The sequence below is a fragment of the Camelus ferus genome, chromosome 16 (genome assembly GCF_009834535.1).
Source record: "Camelus ferus isolate YT-003-E chromosome 16, BCGSAC_Cfer_1.0, whole genome shotgun sequence".
Lineage (NCBI taxonomy): Eukaryota > Metazoa > Chordata > Mammalia > Artiodactyla > Camelidae > Camelus > Camelus ferus.
The window spans coordinates 4,498,320-4,516,374 of record NC_045711.1 but is presented as its reverse complement, the minus strand read 5'-3'; the positions used below and the strand labels follow the sequence as shown (position 1 = coordinate 4,516,374).

The 18,055-nt window shown below is 33.5% G+C and overlaps 1 protein-coding gene and 1 non-coding gene across 2 annotated transcripts in view; one reads left to right on the top strand and one right to left on the bottom strand.

Annotated features, from left to right (window-relative positions):
* Positions 1 to 18,055, top strand: part of INTS2 (integrator complex subunit 2) — a 44,036-nt gene that overhangs the window by 15,061 nt on the left and 10,920 nt on the right. Inside the window, 10 exon segments of the mRNA XM_032498374.1 lie at positions 927 to 998; positions 1,087 to 1,201; positions 2,909 to 2,977; positions 4,256 to 4,390; positions 5,515 to 5,691; positions 6,425 to 6,533; positions 12,927 to 13,031; positions 15,033 to 15,197; positions 15,986 to 16,155; positions 16,157 to 16,188. Of these exon segments, the coding sequence (XP_032354265.1) occupies positions 927 to 998; positions 1,087 to 1,201; positions 2,909 to 2,977; positions 4,256 to 4,390; positions 5,515 to 5,691; positions 6,425 to 6,533; positions 12,927 to 13,031; positions 15,033 to 15,197; positions 15,986 to 16,155; positions 16,157 to 16,188 (1,149 nt within the window).
* TRNAS-AGA lies at positions 172 to 243 on the bottom strand. Its single transcript has one exon. It is a non-coding gene; the product is annotated as a tRNA-Ser (tRNA).

The following is an 18,055-nucleotide window of genomic DNA, read 5'->3' as shown; positions in this document are numbered from 1 at the left end:
TTAATTTTCTTAGCTTTGGGTAGCAGGCTTTGTGGTTGCTTTTGTTTTACCTGTTTACACTGCAATGAAATAGAAGGAAATCAATGAAAAGTATTCTTTTGTTTGTTTGTTTGTTTTGTTTTTTGGGGGGAGGTAACTAGGTTTATTTACTATTATTATTTTTTTATTTAACAGAGGTATTGGGGATTGAACCCAGGACCTCATGCATTCTAAGCATGTGCTCTACCACTGAGCTATACCCTCCCCCTGAAAATTATTCTTACAAATCAAAGTTGACTTGTACCTTTCAATCTAAATCTAAGAATTCTTTTTAAACAAGTCATTATATAAGTTGGTATATTTTTATAACCATTTTCATTTCTGATGAGCCCCTGGCTGTCTCTTTTTTCTTTTTCTTTTTTGAATAGTGATCACTTATTTCTCTATAGTTTTGAATTCTGCTAAAAATGCTTCTATAAACCAACTTTCATTTTCCAGGTAAAAGATGATCTGTCTCACTTGTTTTACTGCCCTTGTACTCAGTTTGTGACAGGTTTTTGATGATTAACATGAGATGTTTTTCTGTATGAAATAAATATCAGCTGTTAACATACACAGTTTTCTAACATTTTAATCCCAAGGGACCTTTGCTTTTCCAAGGAATGTGAGGAAGTTTGCTCTCTCCAACCTGCAAATGTAGTAACTGAGATTTTGAGAGGGTTTGGCTACTCATATTCATGGAGAAAAACAAAAGTTTTCATTCTTCTTCCCTAAAACTACTTCATATCTCAGTGAGAGAGGCCAATTCAACAAGCAATTAATTTGAATTGAAATTTCAAAACAAGGAAGGAAAAGTAATTTCTACCAAAAATGATTGCAGAATGCTTTTCTCTTCCTGTGTTCATATATGTGATTTAACCCAGTGGCTTCTGGTATGTTTTATACAGTACACCTGAACAGGAGCAGCTAATGGTAGTGTGGCTAAGTTGGATGATAAAAGAAGAAGCTTATTTTGAGAGGTAAGGTGACTTCATTTGTTTCAGTGAGCTGAGTACGTTTTTCTTATCCTCTCTTTGGAAATTCATATTTTCTTTTGTGTTTCAACAGTACTTCAGGCGTCTCTGCTTCTTTTGGGGAGATGTTATTATTGGTGGCCATGTACTTTCACAGCAACCAACTTAGTGCTATCATTGACTTGGTCTGTTCCACTTTGGGGATGAAGGTAATTTTATCTTCTTTTTAAAGGTGTTTCTAATCTCGACGTTTTCTTGTGGTGTTAAGTAAATAGCTTTTTTTCATTTTGAGGTAATTTCTGTTGTTTAATAGTTTGAAACTTTATTGGGAACTCTAAGGGAAAAATACATTATGAAAACATTTATTTACAAGAATAGCAGATGTTCGATGTAAAAACCTTGGAAAACATAGTAAAGAAGGGAAAAATGTAATTCCATGTTCAGAGATATCAACTACTGTTAATGGTCTGGTATCTGTTCTTTCTTTAAATTGATAGGCATATTTTGTAATTTTAAAGAACTTATCAATGTCTGATGAACACTTCCTCATGTCAATAAATATTCTAATACAATGTAATTTTCAGTGGCTGCATTGTAGTCCATCATATGGGCCTATCATGACGTTCTTAATGGATCCTTTCTTATTTGCCATGTACATTTTCCAATTTCTGAATAATGCTTAGATGAATATCATTATGCATGTAAATACGCAGGCACTCATACATGTATGTTTTTAAACACTTTTGGGATTATTTCCGTGGGATTAAATTCTAGAAAGTAGTTACTAAGTAAGAGAATATGATGATGTTAAGGTGTTTCATGAGTATTGCCAATTGTCTTCCACAAGGATGATAGCAGTTTGACTGTTCTCATTAATGAATGAGAGTGCCTTGTTCTCCTAAACTCTCAGCGTCACTGGCCATTACCCTTCTTTTTGTTTTTGCAAATTTGATGAGAAATGGTCTTACATTTTGCATTTCTTTGATTACTAGTGAAGCTGGTTATTATTATTTTTATAGTTATAGTTTATAGTGGGTTTTTTTTGGGGGGGGTAGTTCTTAAAAATCTGTGTTTTAGCTGGTTTATTTCTTTTGTGCAAGGCTTATTGATGTCCCAGTTTTTCCAAAAGGAGTTTTACTTATTTTTTCTTTTACTGATTCAAAAGGGCTCTTTATATGTAAATGACCTGCCATTATGCTTTATATATTATATTTCATTGATTTCAAGACACTTACTTTACCCAATATTGAAACTGGGATTTATTTTACGATTGATGTCTAATGTTAACATGGTGGTCTTTCCCTCCTTTTTTTCTTGAAAAGCTACTCTTAAATTGGCAATGTATCTTATAATCCTTACCGTCTTTAAAAGTGGAGAAGTATAATGTGTTGCAGTTGACTTTTCTTTTGCCATGTGAAATTATATTTTCTATGTGTGTAGTATATTGTTTGTCTTTTTTGTTTCTTACTTTCTTGTTATGTTTAGAAAAGTTTTTCTTTCCTCTAGTTTATAGAAATGGTCACCTATATTTTCTTCTAGTGTTTTTGTGGCCTCATGTTTTACATTTAAAATTTTAATCCATTTGGAGTTTATTTTGGGTATGGTGTTGTGTGCAAAGCTTTGTATGTTATTATCCAGAAAGGTAGCTATCCTATCTCCATTCATTGAATAATTCACTTCTTCCCACTGACTTGAAATGCCAATAATGGTATTTATTAAGTACATTTATACGGTGGTTCAATTTCTGAGGAAAAACATGGGACTTAATGTTGGGTTGGAGAAGCCATTTCTGAAATAGAATATTTGAACATTAATTTTATATATCACAGTCATTTTAGATAATAAATTTACCAGAGAAAATTGTGCTTCTTATATTTTATTTTTACATGCTGTTGAAATTCTTTTGGTTGATTTAGATTGTGATTAAGCCAAGCTCCCTGAGCAGGATGAAGACTATCTTCACACAGGAAATTTTTACTGAGCAGGTACTTGTTTTAACTTTATTCTTAGGTACTTTAACTTTCTTGTACTACATTCATTGGGGATAAACTTTGTATATTTTAGTTTAAGAGGATAATACAGTCTTTTTATTTCTTCTTAGTTTCCAGTGATGATTTATTAATTTTTGATATTTCTGTAAATGATAATCCTGTTTAAAATTTACTTTTAAAGCTCTTTACTACATATAAAAGCATGTTTTGAATTTATGTATTTTGAAGACTGAGTAGCTATGTAAGATGTCTTAGATATTGATGGTAGGGCTCTCATGTAGGATTATCATTTGCATTTATCAGGAGAAAAATAAAATAGACACCTGTTTAACCCTTTAGACTGTCGGGTTCATTTATAACTAGATTAAAAGCCAGGGTCCAAATTCCTTATTCTTATATTTACCTCTTTTTATTTGGTCTTAGCACTTTTGTCCATGGGTAATCCTAATAATATTTTATTTTTTCAGTGACAGAGACTATTCTGAAATTTACAATTAATTCTCAGGTTTTTTTGTCAATTTAAATTTCAGAATACAAAAATAAGTATGTCTTAAAAAATGAAGTATTTTAAAATATCATAGATCCGTAACTGTTGTTTCTTTTTGGGTAGTTAATATTTTCATTCCTATACCAAACTCTCCCTTCTCCCTTCAGGGCACATACGCTCCTACAGAACAGTCACACATGGAACACAGGAGACTCATAAGTTATTTTTTATGTGTTTAATTTGAACTAACTGGAAGACAACTTTAGGGAGGGTCTTTGAAAGACAGCAGTCAATGCATTGACATAATGAGAATAACAATGAAAATTCTTGTTTGTATATATTTGTTTCTTTATCATTCATACGTTTTCAAAAACATTTTTTTCCCTCTCGCAAAAGCCTTTTGAGGCAGGTAAGACAGTATTGTCCCATTTTTTAGATGTGAAAATAAGCTCAGAAGATAAAATGACTTATCCAAAGTCACTGAGCCCAGATTTTATGATTCCAAATTTTACATATTATTATTATTTTTTACCTTATTATACCCCTGTCAACATATCTGTTTAAAAACAAAATTTAAGAAGTAGAGAACTTTACAAAAATTCCCTCAATGTATGATGCTGTCTCATCACTCAAAATAATTAAATCGTGTAATTGGTTTTTATTATTCGTTTCTAAGGACCACATTTGTATTAAGTATTGAAAGTCTACCTGGCTAATTCTCCCTCTTTCAGAGTAATTTTATTTTTGGTTCTATTGTAAGTATTAATACTATTTTTCCTTTTTAGGTTGTCACAGCGCATGCAGTTCGGGTCCCTGTCACCAGCAACCTGAGTGCCAACATTACGGGCTTTTTGCCTATTCATTGTATTTACCAGCTGCTCAGGAGTCGTTCCTTTACCAAGCACAAAGTATCCATAAAGGTATGACTTTCCGTTGATATTTCAAGCTGCAACCAAAGTTAATGCCTTTTCCCAGTTCTGTTTCAGTTTGTAGACCTTTACCGTGGATTCTGTGTGTGAAATGTGCCTAGTTACTACCTGTTTATATAGTCATGGTGATTAAGCTCTTAATTTCAGATTTTTTGAAACAGTGTAACTGTTCACTTATTTACAAAATGTACAATAGTACTAATCCCTTTAAATTCTCAATAATAGAATTTAGCCATTTTCTATACTTGATTTTGTTCACCAAACTGAGAAAGTTGCTGGATAGCCATGACTAGCATTTGTATGTTTGTTGCAAGACAGCTGACACCTCACCTGTACATATTTTGATGTATTTTCAATTTGTTATGCAATTGGCCATATTAAACAGTTAAAAGTTCCCCTAAAGAAAAGGCTGACTCCTAAGAGGTAAAACATATCTGTTTGAATCATTACCATGAGGCTATTTTCTTTATAACAACTGTGAACAATATATACATTGATATACCCCATTTAATTTTCTTTGTTTTTATGATTTAGTGAAGTTATTTTCCAGCTTGACTGTATTTTCTGCTTTATATTTTTAGCAAGTGAAATAGATAGGAATTAGGAGTGCAGATGTACACCCAGCGTTTCTTCTTGGCCTCTCTGTGTAGGTAGTTAAGTGACAGTTTCCCGTAAGTGGCTGTGAAAGCCACTTTCCTAATCTATGTGAGTGTTTGTCGTGAAGAACTGTCCATCTCCCTAAGTTCCTTTCTGTTGTGGGGTCTTACATGATAACAGTGTGGTGCTCTAAATACAGACACAGCAGGGACTTACAGTGTTTTACGTGCTACTTAAAAACTAGTAGATTAGAAACCCATGGTCCAAACACAAAACCCAGACTCATCATTGTAAATTTATCTTCTACTGGACAATATTCTTGATTAGGATATAAAAGTATTTCGTATTTTTAAATCAAAGACAATTATGAAATTGGGTAGTAGATTATTATTAACTGCTGCAAGTTAATAGTGAGTTTCACTGATTCATAAATCATGTCAAATTATATGTGCTTTGAAATTTTGCTTGCTTTTTCTTATTGCCGTAATTGATTTCGTGCCTGTAACCTTCTTTTTTAGGACTGGATTTATAGGCAGCTGTGTGAAACCTCCACTCCACTCCATCCTCAATTACTTCCTCTGATTGACGTGTACATAAATTCTATACTTACTCCTGCATCTAAATCTAATCCAGAAGCCACAAATCAGCCAGTCACAGAACAGGAGATACTCAATATTTTCCAAGGAGTCATTGGGGTAAAATAGTGCTTCTTTTATGATTATTAGCTTATTTTTCTTTTATTCTTCTGACTTACTCCATATTTTTTCCCCGATTGTTAGAGGAGAACCACTTCTAGGCGGTTCTGAATTTAAAATGGGATTAAATTTCTTTAGATCACCTATAAATATTAAAAGGATGGTGTTAGTTCCAGATAGTTTGTCGAATAGGCACTTTTTGAGGAATTATTTTAAAAGCTCCATTTTAAAGTCTAAGGAATGTCTTGGAGATTGTGTGTTTAATAAAAGACTATATGACATTTTAACCTGTTCAACACAGCCTGTTTAGCTTCCTGGGAATCTCAGCTATCCCTAGATTGTTTATGGAAAATTTGCAGAAAATCTTTTTTCTCCAAATATACTTAACTATACCATATCTTTTTAGGAGTTATTTTCTTCATGCTGATTTCAGATAATACTTTGGACTCCTGTAAGCCTTTTTCAGAAGTAGCCTGATGGGGTTGCTGTTGACTTTTTTTTTTTTTTCTATCTTAAAGACTGTTAAGCATGTTGCTTTTCACCTCCCAAGCCGTCTCAGATTTAATTTAGACTTCAGATTGCTTCTTTGAGTTTAATGCAAACACAGCAAGATTTTTCCTAGTTTTCTGAATTTGGGAGCAGCAACACTGAATAATCTATTTTGAATGCTTTTACTATAAAAACACTTATGAAATCGCATAGTATTTTAAAGTGTTTATAATATTACCTCCAGGGTGACAACCTTCGCCTTAATCAGCGTTTCAGTATAACGGCACAGCTTTTAGTGCTTTATTATATACTGTCTTATGAGGAAGCCCTCCTAGCAAACACAAAGACTTTAGGTAAGTTGTCCATATGGGAGTGCTTCTAGTGAGAATTCATCTTATTTGCTTTTGTTTTCTTACTTTCCAGGCGGCTATATGAAAAAATAAGGTCAAATCGTCTATCAAGTTCCAGCGTCATTCTGTAGTCTTTGCAGTGTGGGCATTTTCTATTCTGGTACATAAATACGTGTTCATGTGGGCACATAACCGCCCCTTAAGGTTCAGTGCTCCTTTTAGCAGACTGAATTAATAGATAATTGAATTGTCTGTATTTTAACAATTTTAGTGACCTTACTAGTTAAAATGTAAATTAAAAGATAAACCTGAAGGAACTGTAACTGAAATTTTTTTGCTTGATTTCAATCTTTGCCCTATTCTTCCTTCCATTAGTGAAAGAATAAGTTTAATCAAAGTAACAGAAAAAAAAAAACCAATGGAAGTTTCCTTTGCCATTAAAACTATCACTGAACTTTCAAACTTAGCTACTTCATGTAATATCAGAAGGTCAGATGTAGCATAAATGATATCAGTATAAAGTAGTGTGTTTTCCTCTATTTGAAAAAGAAAATTCACCTATATTAGGCTTGCTTAATATATGTAGTTCCATATTTAAAACAAAGAGTGTCATTAGAAATTTGGTAGGCGTTGAGTATATAATGCAAGGAAAATTCTTGTAAGAGTGATTATTTTGCAATAGCTGAGTGATTTTTACTTTTTTTTTTTTTATTGAGTTATAGTCATTTTACAATGTTGTTCAATTTCCAGTGTAGAGCACAATTTTTCAGTTATACATGAACATACATATATTCATTGTCGTATTCTTTTTTGCTGTGAGCTACCACAAGATCTTGTATATATTTCCCTGTGCTATACAGTATAATCTTGTTTATCTATTCTACATATGCCTGTCAGTATCTACAAATTTTGAACTCCCAGACTGTCCCTTCCCATCCCTCTCCCGATTTTTACTTTTTGAAAGATATAAATTAAAGTTACATTTCAGTGTTTGACAGATCAGTTTCTTTTATTTATCTGAAGTGTTGTGTTTTAAATACACTGTGAATTTCTCAGCTGCCTTCTTTCTTGACTACAGTTGTTAGGATTATAGAGATAATATCCCACCACTGTAATTATAGTCTTTGTCATATTAGGAATAAGATGGTATAATAATAAGTGTTAGATAATAGTCTGCTACTTTTATCCACCTATAATGAATTCTGTTAAGGAATGTGACACTTGTGATTTAATAGTAGAGGAATGAATTATAAGGAGGTATTCTGGGGAGAACTCAGACCATTAGTACTGTAGCAGGGAACCAATCATACACCCTTAATTTTTATTTAAATTAATGTCTAGCAAAAAAAATTTTTTTTTAATACAGAACAGTACAGAGACTACTACAGCCAACTTTTGTGTATATACCATTGCAGAACTAACAAGTTACTCGGAATTTTTAGGACTGGATGAATCTTTAAAGATTATGTATCCCAGCCCCCAATGACATGCTCACTTCAGTGCTGTGTTCCTGTGAAACCGCTGCTGCTTATGCCAATAATCTGATTGGTCTCAGTTGGAAAGTTGAAAATTTTAGTTTAGGTGTACAACTCAGCCTAGGCTGGGTCTTGGAAAAGGAACTAGGGGATTAGAGGAAAGTTATTACGCTTTTCTAAGTTTTAGGCAAAAGATGGTGGTGGTTTGGGCTGGTAGCAGTGTATATACATATTGAAGGTAGAGCTGAGATGGATTCATGAGGTTTGAGAGACAGGAGCCAAGGTTGGTGTGTAGACTTTTGACCTGAGCCATAGAATGTCTATCAACTGAAATAAATGACCAGGTCTGTGAGGCATCAGGAGCTGGTTTTGGACATACTAAGTCTGAGGTGTGTGATAGACTTGCAAGTGGGGATGTTAAGGAAACAATTGTATATACTGGCCTGGAATTTAGCGGGGATAAACCTGGACTGAAGCTTAGAGATTCTTCAGCATATATATGATGTTTAAAAATCATGACATTGAGTAAGATCGCCAAGGGGGAAGGCGTGGGAGGAGACTCAGGAGGATGTGATGTCCTGGATGCCAAGGGAAGCATGTTTCAAAGGGAAGAGAGAGATCACTGACGTCAAATGATGTTGATAGGTCAAGTAAGGTTGGGACTGAGGTTCAGCTGATTACCACATATAGCTTACTGGGGGTTCTTTGACTTTTACAGTTTTACTGCTAAAGTTACTACTTTTCTTTCCCCCTAGGATGAAAGCCTGATTGTAGTGAATTTTAGAGGCGATGTGCTAGAGACAGTGAATACAGACAGCTCTTTTGAGGAGCTGTAAAGAGAAGGAAAGAAATGATGTGGTAATTGGAGAGGAAAATGAGGTCAGGATAGGACTCTTTTTAAGGTGAAAGAGCTAGGAGAATGTTTCTCAGCTGTTGGGAGTAATCTAGTAGAGAGGGAAGGTTGGTGAGAGAATCCCTGAAGGGCTGTCATTGATAGGTGAGAGGACACAGGATGTGGAAGACAAATAGAGGGGTTGGCCTTGCCTTGGAGAATTTTTTCTGATGGTTTAGATTTTTTTCCCAGTCTGGTTTCTTATCTCCAAAGGGAAAAAGTAACTGCAGGATATGTCACAACATGAGAGAATTTGCTCTTCCACAGCTAAACTTACTTCATTATTTACCTAATTGTGTACATGTCTTACTTAAAGCAAAAGAACCGGTTTTAAAAATAAGAACATTTTCTCCAGTGTGTTTACTGGAGAAAATTATAGCAAATAAAAGTACAAAGACCAATGTATAAACCACCCATAATTGTAATACCCAGAAATATTTACCAGAGAATTTTGCTAGAAAACCTTTCAGTCTTTGCATATATGATAGCTTTCACAAAGTTGGAATCATAATATGTTTTTAACCCACCCTTTTTAGTTAATAATACATTTAAAATTTTTGCCTATTAGAGTAAATTCTTTTCTAAAACATGATTTAAAAATTTTTTTTTATTATTTTTTTAAATTGAAGTATGGTCAATTATAGTGTTTCAATTTCTGGTGTACAGCACAATTGTCCCAATCATGCATATATATACATATATTTGTAAAACATGATTTTTAATAGTTGTATACTGTATCTTCATAAATATGTACCATTACTTAACAAATTCCTTGTTGCTGGACATTTAAATCATTTCCAGATTTTGCCACTGTAAACAGTGGAGGAATGAATATCCTTAGAGCTAACTCTGTATACAGGTATAATTATGTCTATCCTTAGGACAGAGTCCTACATGTAGAACTAAAAAAAGGTTTTGAAAAATCATAAGATTTAAAAAATGAATTGCCATGTTGCTTTCCGGATAAGTTATACCGTTACAGACATTTTGTATAAGACATTTGTATCAGATGTGCATGCCAGTTTTTTTTGTAGTACTGAGTGTTATCATTTGTTTATTAATTATGTAATTTTATGGAGAGGAAACTTTTTCAAAGCTAGGTACTAACATTATATAACTAATCACCTATATTTTCTTTTAGGACCTTTTAATTTAATTTTTAAAATTTATATATCCCTTTAATTAATTTTAGAGTCAAGTATGAGGTACAGATCTAGTTTTAATTTTTTTGTAATTGGTTATTTGTCAGTACCACATAGTGAATAATCTGTTATTTTCCTGTTGCTTTGGGAAGTTGCTCTGAAGTATATTGAAGTTTTATTACAAAGCTATGTCTGGTTTTGGATTTTCTTTTTTGGGTCTGACAATTCCAGTCCCTTTCACCATTATTGTTCTTGTTCAGTGTTTCTGTCCATTTTCACATATTTAATCTTTTACATGAACTTTATAATAATTCTGTCAGATTCCAAAGAAGAAAATTATATTGAAATTTTGGTCAGAATTATGTTAAGCTTAAAGATTAATTTGGAGAGAATTTACATCTTTACAAAATTGTATTTCCACCTAGGAATATGAAATAATTTTTTCATTAAATTATTAAAATGTAAGCTTCACGAAGGCTGATTTTGTCTGTTTTTTTGCTACCATAGCTAGGATCTAGAATATTACTTGATACATAGTAATCACTTAATAAATGGTTTTGAATTAATGAATTTATTCAAGTTTTATTTTTATGTCTGTCATTATAATTTTACTTTATATAGGTTCTGTATAATTTTTTCTTAAGTTACACTGGTTACAGGAAAGGTATTGACATTTAGTTTGGATTAGTCAGTCTCTGAATTTCTTGGAGTATCTTTTTAAAAAAATGTTTATTAAGTAAAACTTTTGGGGCAGTTATGATAATTTGTTTGGTTTACTTATATAATTCATGCAATAATTAATACTTTATATTTCTGGAATGGACCCTACTTGCTCTGGGTATGTTCTTCTTTTAGCATTTTAGTGCTAGATTTGATTTACCTTTCTTTTTAATAAGATTTTTTTCTGTCTGTTTTTAAACAAGTGAAATTGACCTTTTTTTCCTTTTCTTTTTCTTTTCATTTCTTCTCCCTCCCCCATTTTGTTTGTGGTTTTTTTTTGTTTTTTTGTTTTTTTTGTTTTGTTTTGGTTCAAGTTTACAGAAATTTCCAAAGTGAATTAGTTTTTCATAGGATTGTTTTAAGGATTAAAATGTCACAAAAACTAGGGGCAATGTAAATAGTATTCAAAATATTTCCACAGTTTTGTTGAGGATGAGGTTAAAAGTTAGATGTGAATCTTTGAAAGCCATACATTGGAAGAAAATTGGAAATGTAATGGCTCATGTTGCATATATAAAAATCAATGACCACCTCATAGGCCTTTCAAATTATAGTTGAGTTTTTTAATGAAAGATTGAGATATCCTTGATGTATTTCAGGGATGTTAAAGAAGTAATTGCTTTTAGCAGGGATTCATGGGCTGCTAGTTCTTTGATGGAATCATTAAAATGTGATCAGGATTTTGTCTTCAATTTCATAGATCTGGAAACTTAAATAACAATACTTTACCCTAAGCTAATCATGGGGACTTTAGATCTTAATAATGCTGGCTAACGCTTTGAGCATTTGTTACGTGCCAGACACTACTTGAAGGACTTTACATCTGTTAACTCATGTAAACCCTTACAACAATTCTGTGAGAAAAGGTACTGTTGTTATCTTAATATTACAGGTGAGAACACTGAAGCACAGGGAAGTTAAGTGACTTCCCTTAGTTGTATGTGTTGGAATCAGGATTTGACTATCACTGGAACTTACATACATATACTTTTAATATTAAGCCATTTTGGTTATTCAGAATAATCTATCTTTACTAATTGTACAAATAAGCATTTTACATAGTTATAGTCAATCTATTCATCTTAGAAATACAATTTTTTAATTCCATTTTTCCTCTTTAATGTTATTTTGTATAAACAATAATGTTATTTTATATCCATGAAGGTCACAGAGCTGTGGTTTCAAATTGGTTTTTAGTATTGAATTTCTTTTTTCCTCTTTTTTCTTTTCTCTTTTTGCCTTTTGACTCTCTTCATCCACTTCTTCCACCCTTCATCCCCTGTCTCTCTGGTAGCCACCAATCAGTTCTCTGTATCTATGAGTTGTGTGGTTTTAAATTTTTTTTTTTTTTACAATTCTACATATAAAAGAGATTATATAGTATTTGTCTTTCTCTGTCTGGCTTATTTTAAAATACTTAGCATTATGACCTCCAGTTCCATTCATGTTGTTGTGAGTGGCAAGACTGCATTCTTTTTAATGGCTGAATAATATTCCATTGTATGTGTATGTGGTGTGTGTGTATCTCACATTTTCTTTATCCTTTCATCCACTGATGGACACTTAGATTGTTTCCATATCCTGGCTATTGTAAATAACATGGCAATGAACATGGGAGTGAATTAGGATAGCAAAAAAAGAACAGAAGTTAAGATAGATTTATTTGGGGGAAAAGAAAAACAGGATGGGCTTGTTAGCTAGCTGAAGGTAGAAGTTGTGAGAGAAGGAAGTCATTCATATTTCCCAACTTTCATCAGAAAGAGTCAGTCACCACTGTAATATAATATGATTAAACAAAAAGCTGTTGAGGGTTTAAGTTATGTGGTCATGACTGCATTTGGGCTTCCTAATTGGGTCTGGGAGAGTCTTGTCTTAATTTTATTCCCCCCTCCCCCTCCCAGTGTGGGGCATTTCTGCAGGTGGCTTCTCTCACTCATGATTTTCTCCCCACTAGTTTCAGTTCTGGGGCATTTTCCAGATCATGCCCTTAAGTATGTTCTTGCTCTTCCTGTGTATTCACCATTTGGGTATTTATTCTTTGTCTTTTGTGAGCTATATTCACAGATTAAGTGAATTAAAAGTAATTGGACATTGTTTTTGTTCCCATTTGAAGGTTAAGGTTTCTGTTTTTCTGACTCTTTTATCTTATCCTTTGTGTCTTTGACAGCTGCCATGCAAAGAAAGCCCAAATCATATTCATCTTCTTTAATGGATCAGATTCCCATCAAATTCCTCATTCGACAGGCTCAAGGGCTGCAGCAGGAGCTGGGAGGTATTTGTTTTATGTGCTTTTTACTGCTAATGTTTATTGCTAAAAAATACTACTGATTATAATGCTACAAAGTGTGATAGGTGCTCACTGCTAAAAACCCAGTTTAAGAGTGAAATTCCTCTTTGTCTCCCTCACTATCTTACTCGCTGCAAACCTCTCCCCGCCCCAAAGACCCCAGCTATTTTATTTTGGTGTGAAAGTTCAGACATTCTTTTCTACGGGTTGAACAGTGTGAAATTACAAGTATTCAAGTATTTTTGACCTACAAAAATGCAGTTTCCATATGGTTGGAACTAGTAGATACACACACGAGTAAAAAAATCCTTTTTTAAAACCCTAAATGGTATTAAAACCCATCTCTTCTGTGACTTGCTTTTTTCTTTTGGAGTCTTGGAAATCTTTTCATGTAGGTCTTACCTCGTTTTTTTTGAATCTACCTTATAGTTTTTAATCCCTCCATTACATTCTATAGTATGTAATTACTATAATATTTTTACTGTGAAACCGTCAAATAGAAATATAGTAATATTTTTTGAAAATCAAATTTTTCTTAATTTAACACCTTTTTATGATGTTTGAACGTGTGTGTTTTGGTTTGTTTTTTGAAGTTGGAATTTTCTTTTCATTTATTATAGTTGGCTTCAGAAATGAACGTGAGCTTTGTTTGGTCATATTTAGCCAGATGTCTGCATTTATTTACTTATATCTTTGCATAATCTCTTTCCAGAGAAATGATGTTATATTTGGCAGCATTTGGCAACTAACATGTTTTATTGAATAAATTATGAAATGTAGATTAATTTGCACTACTGTAAGCAGTCATTTTCGTGACTGGTTTGGGGTAGTCTTGACAGTGCATAGACTTGTGCATTTAAATGTTAAAATAATACCACTCTTGATTGTTAGAGTGTCTTTTCAAACAGAAACATTTTAAGCAGTTTCTATGAGAAAGGAAGCAGGTACTTACCCTGTTGGGACTAAACAGTGGTATGATTTGATCTAAGTTTCATCACAAGGGGCTGATTGGATTTAAAGTACTTTTATTACTACTAATACTCTTATTATTAACTCTTCCATCTCTGAAGAATGTTGATAATAATTGTATAGTAACAACATTAGGTATTTATGTGCCAAACACTTAATATAGTGGGGTATCATGTCTAAACAGGCATTTTTACAGTCTCATCATTTATTTTTTCGTTATTCATATTACGCAGTAATAGTCATGAATAGTTAAACTATGCTATAAGCCAAAGGTTAGCAACAAGATTTTGATGTAGTCAGTGTTGAGCGTCCTTAACCCTTCTTGAAAGAAGACAAGTGCACCCTCTTGTGGGTATCATCAGTACTGCTTGAGTGGCTGACATTCTTAGCTGTGTGATGTCGGGAACCTTACTAAATACCTTTCAGCCTGTTTCCTTACAGGCTTGTATTCCTTGCTTACCTTGTAGGAATGTTAGGGTGAAATGAGAAAATGTATATAAAGTATACATTTAGGCACTCAAGGTGGGCAACTTTAATATTACCCATCTAGAGCAATGATTCTCAGCTGGGTTAGAGGAGAGGCCACGTTCTGTAGAAACCTATCAGAATTTCTGAGTGAGGCCCTTTTCAAACCTTATATGATCTCCCCCAAATGAACATTCCTTTACCTTCTTTTTCTTTCCTCCCCACTCAACTCTTGAACTACTGCTCTGTCAAACAACGTTTCCTGGTGGGAGACTTTTATGCTGGGATAGGGTGGAAGAAAGCTGGACAACTTTTGATAAAAGTAGTGGTTTCCAGTTTCCTGTGTATCAGATCACATCAGAATCTTCAAGCAGGTTCTTTGGCTGTATGACTGAACAGAAGTTCAAGCTGTAGTATATATACATGTGTAAGAAGTGCAGATTTCTTTGGCTTGCTGAAAATGAAAGGGAGAGAAGAGACGGGGAAGAGGAGAGAGAAGATTTTTGTAATTTAAGAATGAAGAATCCATTTGGTTTCTTGTAACTTTTCAAGGCTTACATTCTGCTTTACTACGTCTCCTTGCAACTAACTACCCACATTTATGCATCGTGGATGATTGGATCTGTGAAGAAGAAATCACAGGGACTGATACCCTGTTAAGGCGAATGCTCCTGACTAATAATGCCAAAAACCACTCTCCTAAACAACTTCAAGAAGGTATAGTAAGTTGGTACCCTTTTACACCTTTAGTGGTACAGAGAGTTGTTAGGCTCATTGAAATCTTAAGATCATGCAGAATTTTCCCGGGGATATAATAATGTTTTGGTGAATATATTTAAAGTAATTCTCTTTGAGTTTATGAAACTGGTCAGAAATAAGTATCATAGAATAGAACAGTGTATTTGCTGTTGACAATGTTCTAGAGCTGCACTCTCAGATAGAAATGTGATGTGAGCCACACACATAATTTTAAACTTTCTATATATTGCCACATTAAAAAAGTAAAAAAAAGGCACAATTTTAATAATTATTTTATATAACCTAATATATCTGATATATGATCATTTCATCATGTAATCAACATAAAAAAAAACTATTAGTGAGATATTTTACAGCTTTTCCCTACTAACCCTTTGCAATGTGGTGTGTTATTTCACACTTACATCTCATTTTGGACTAGCCACCTTTCAAGTGCTCAGTTGTTAGAAGAGGTTAGTGAGTATTCTATTGAAGGAGCACAGTTCTAGGTATTTTTTTACTAACAGCAATTTGCTGGGTGCTTACAGTCCACAGAGGAGGCTACCCAGAGGATGGTGTCAAGAAGTTTGAATTTTTCAAATGGATGTTCCTACCAAAGGCAATACTTTGGCTAGGGTTGAACATTTTACTGTTTTTAAGCAATATTGTTTTCTTTATTTGTTTGGCCTGTAGCCTGATAGGGCAGTATTACTCCCTATTTGGTAAGCTGTATAGAATTTAGGTTGACTACTAAGTTTTCCTTTTAGCATTTTCAGCTGTCCCAGTGAGTCACACACAAGTGATGCAGATTCTAGAACACTTGACCCTGCTCTCTGCCAGCGAACTTATACCATATGCAGAAGTTTTAACATCCAATATGAACCAGCTGTTGAATTCAGGAGTTCCCCGGCGAATTCTTCAAACGGTCAATAAACTAGTGGATGGTTCTTAATACCGTGATGCCTAGAAGGTAATTTCAGTGTACTGTTATGTGTAATAATAGATGAGTGTATAGCAGTGATTATTTACAATAACCTAAACTTTAATGTTGAAAAAAATTGTTTACTATTTAACAATATAAATCCCTTCTGAAGACCACTAATTAAAGAGCAGTTATAACTTTAAAGAATGAACTTCATCTTAGGAGACATAGAGATACCTTAAAATATTTCCAACTCGAGAAAGTTTTTAAAAAGTAAGTTCTCGTGTAGAGTCATTTGTGGCTAATCGTGATTTAGGTTACCATTGTGTCTTGCATCTTTGCAGTGACTCCAAATTCTGCTGCATATTAAAATTACCTGGAGAGCTTTTGAGACTCCTGATCCCCAACTTGTAACCCATGCCAATTAAATCAGAGTGTCTGTGAGTGGGAGTCGGGCATTAGTATTTTTTTAAGGATTCCCCAGGTGATTCTAATGTGCATTAAAGTTTAAGAGAACACTGGATTCGTTATTTTGTCTTTAGTCAAATGGGCCTGTACTGGTCCACAGATTGCATCAAAACACCTGGTTAGCTCTATAGACAAATACTGGGCTTCCCTGAGATTTTGATTCAGTAGGTCCAGGAATATTTATGCTTTTTAAATTTGATTTTTTTACTTATATCAAATTAATGAATGCACATAAGTTGATTTTTCATTCTGGCATTTATATCCCACCACATATCTCAATCATATGCTTATAGTTATCCTGTAATTTCCTGGCTTTCCAATTTAAAGATTATCTTTTGACTTTCTACTACACAAGATGAAGATTTAGCACTTATCTAAACACATACTCTCCCTTCTCCCATTTCTCTCAACACAGTTATATCAAAATTTCTGGTTAGAGAAACATTCAACAGTTATTGTAATTACATAAGTGTTATAGTTGATCTATAAGATATTCTTTGATTACAATTTCTCTCTTAAGCAACTGCCCCCCTCTCCACCCCACACACAAAACTCTGAGCTGTTTGCCTCTTTTCCATTTGTTCAGGTTTTTTGTTTTTTTGTATCAAGAACTAATTCACCCTCAAACTCTGTTACTGAGGGGAAATTTACATTACAGTTAGTTGTAACACATCAGGTAACAGCAGTAACAGTTTTTCTTGGAAACCTTTTCAGAGCTTTTCATCCTTATGTTTCAGTCTGGGACATGCACAGACAGTAGCCATCTGGAATTGCTTTTGTCTCTTGGTTGGATTCCATGTTTTTCTCTTTCTTAGTTTAGGTCCTTATTTCAGTGAGTGGAACTCACACCCAAGTTGCTTCCTGAGAAAGGGTGTTTGGGAAACTTTTTTTTCTTTTTTGAGACTTTCATGTGTGAAAAGATTTTTATTCTTCCCCTCACATGTGACTGTTATTTAGCCTAAGTGTAGGATTTTATCTTTAGCCTCCCCCTCTGTTTTCTGGAATTTAAAAAAAAAATGAAGTTTAAACCCTTTTAAACCTCTTAGGCTTACTCTTTATTTTCTCCTTTATTTTTAAATTTATCTTTTGAATACACTTGCTGGATATTTCCTCTGTGTTATCTTCTGATCTTTCCTTTGAATAGAAAATATTTCTGCTATAGTTTTAATTTCTAAGAGCTTTTATCTGAGTATCTGTAAATGCCTCCTGTTCTTGTTTCATATATGAGATATTCTAACCTATAAGGATATTAACTATATATTCTGTTTCTTTGGCATTCCTTTCTTTCTGTTTGTATATTTTAATCTTTCTCAAGGTAGACGCTTATCCTTTAAATATCTGATGATCCTTGGCTGTCTGCTCATTTAAAAGTGGGCAAGCTGTGTGTGAGATGGGGTTGGTAAACTCATGATCTTCCCTGTAAGAGATCAGACACCCTCCATATTGA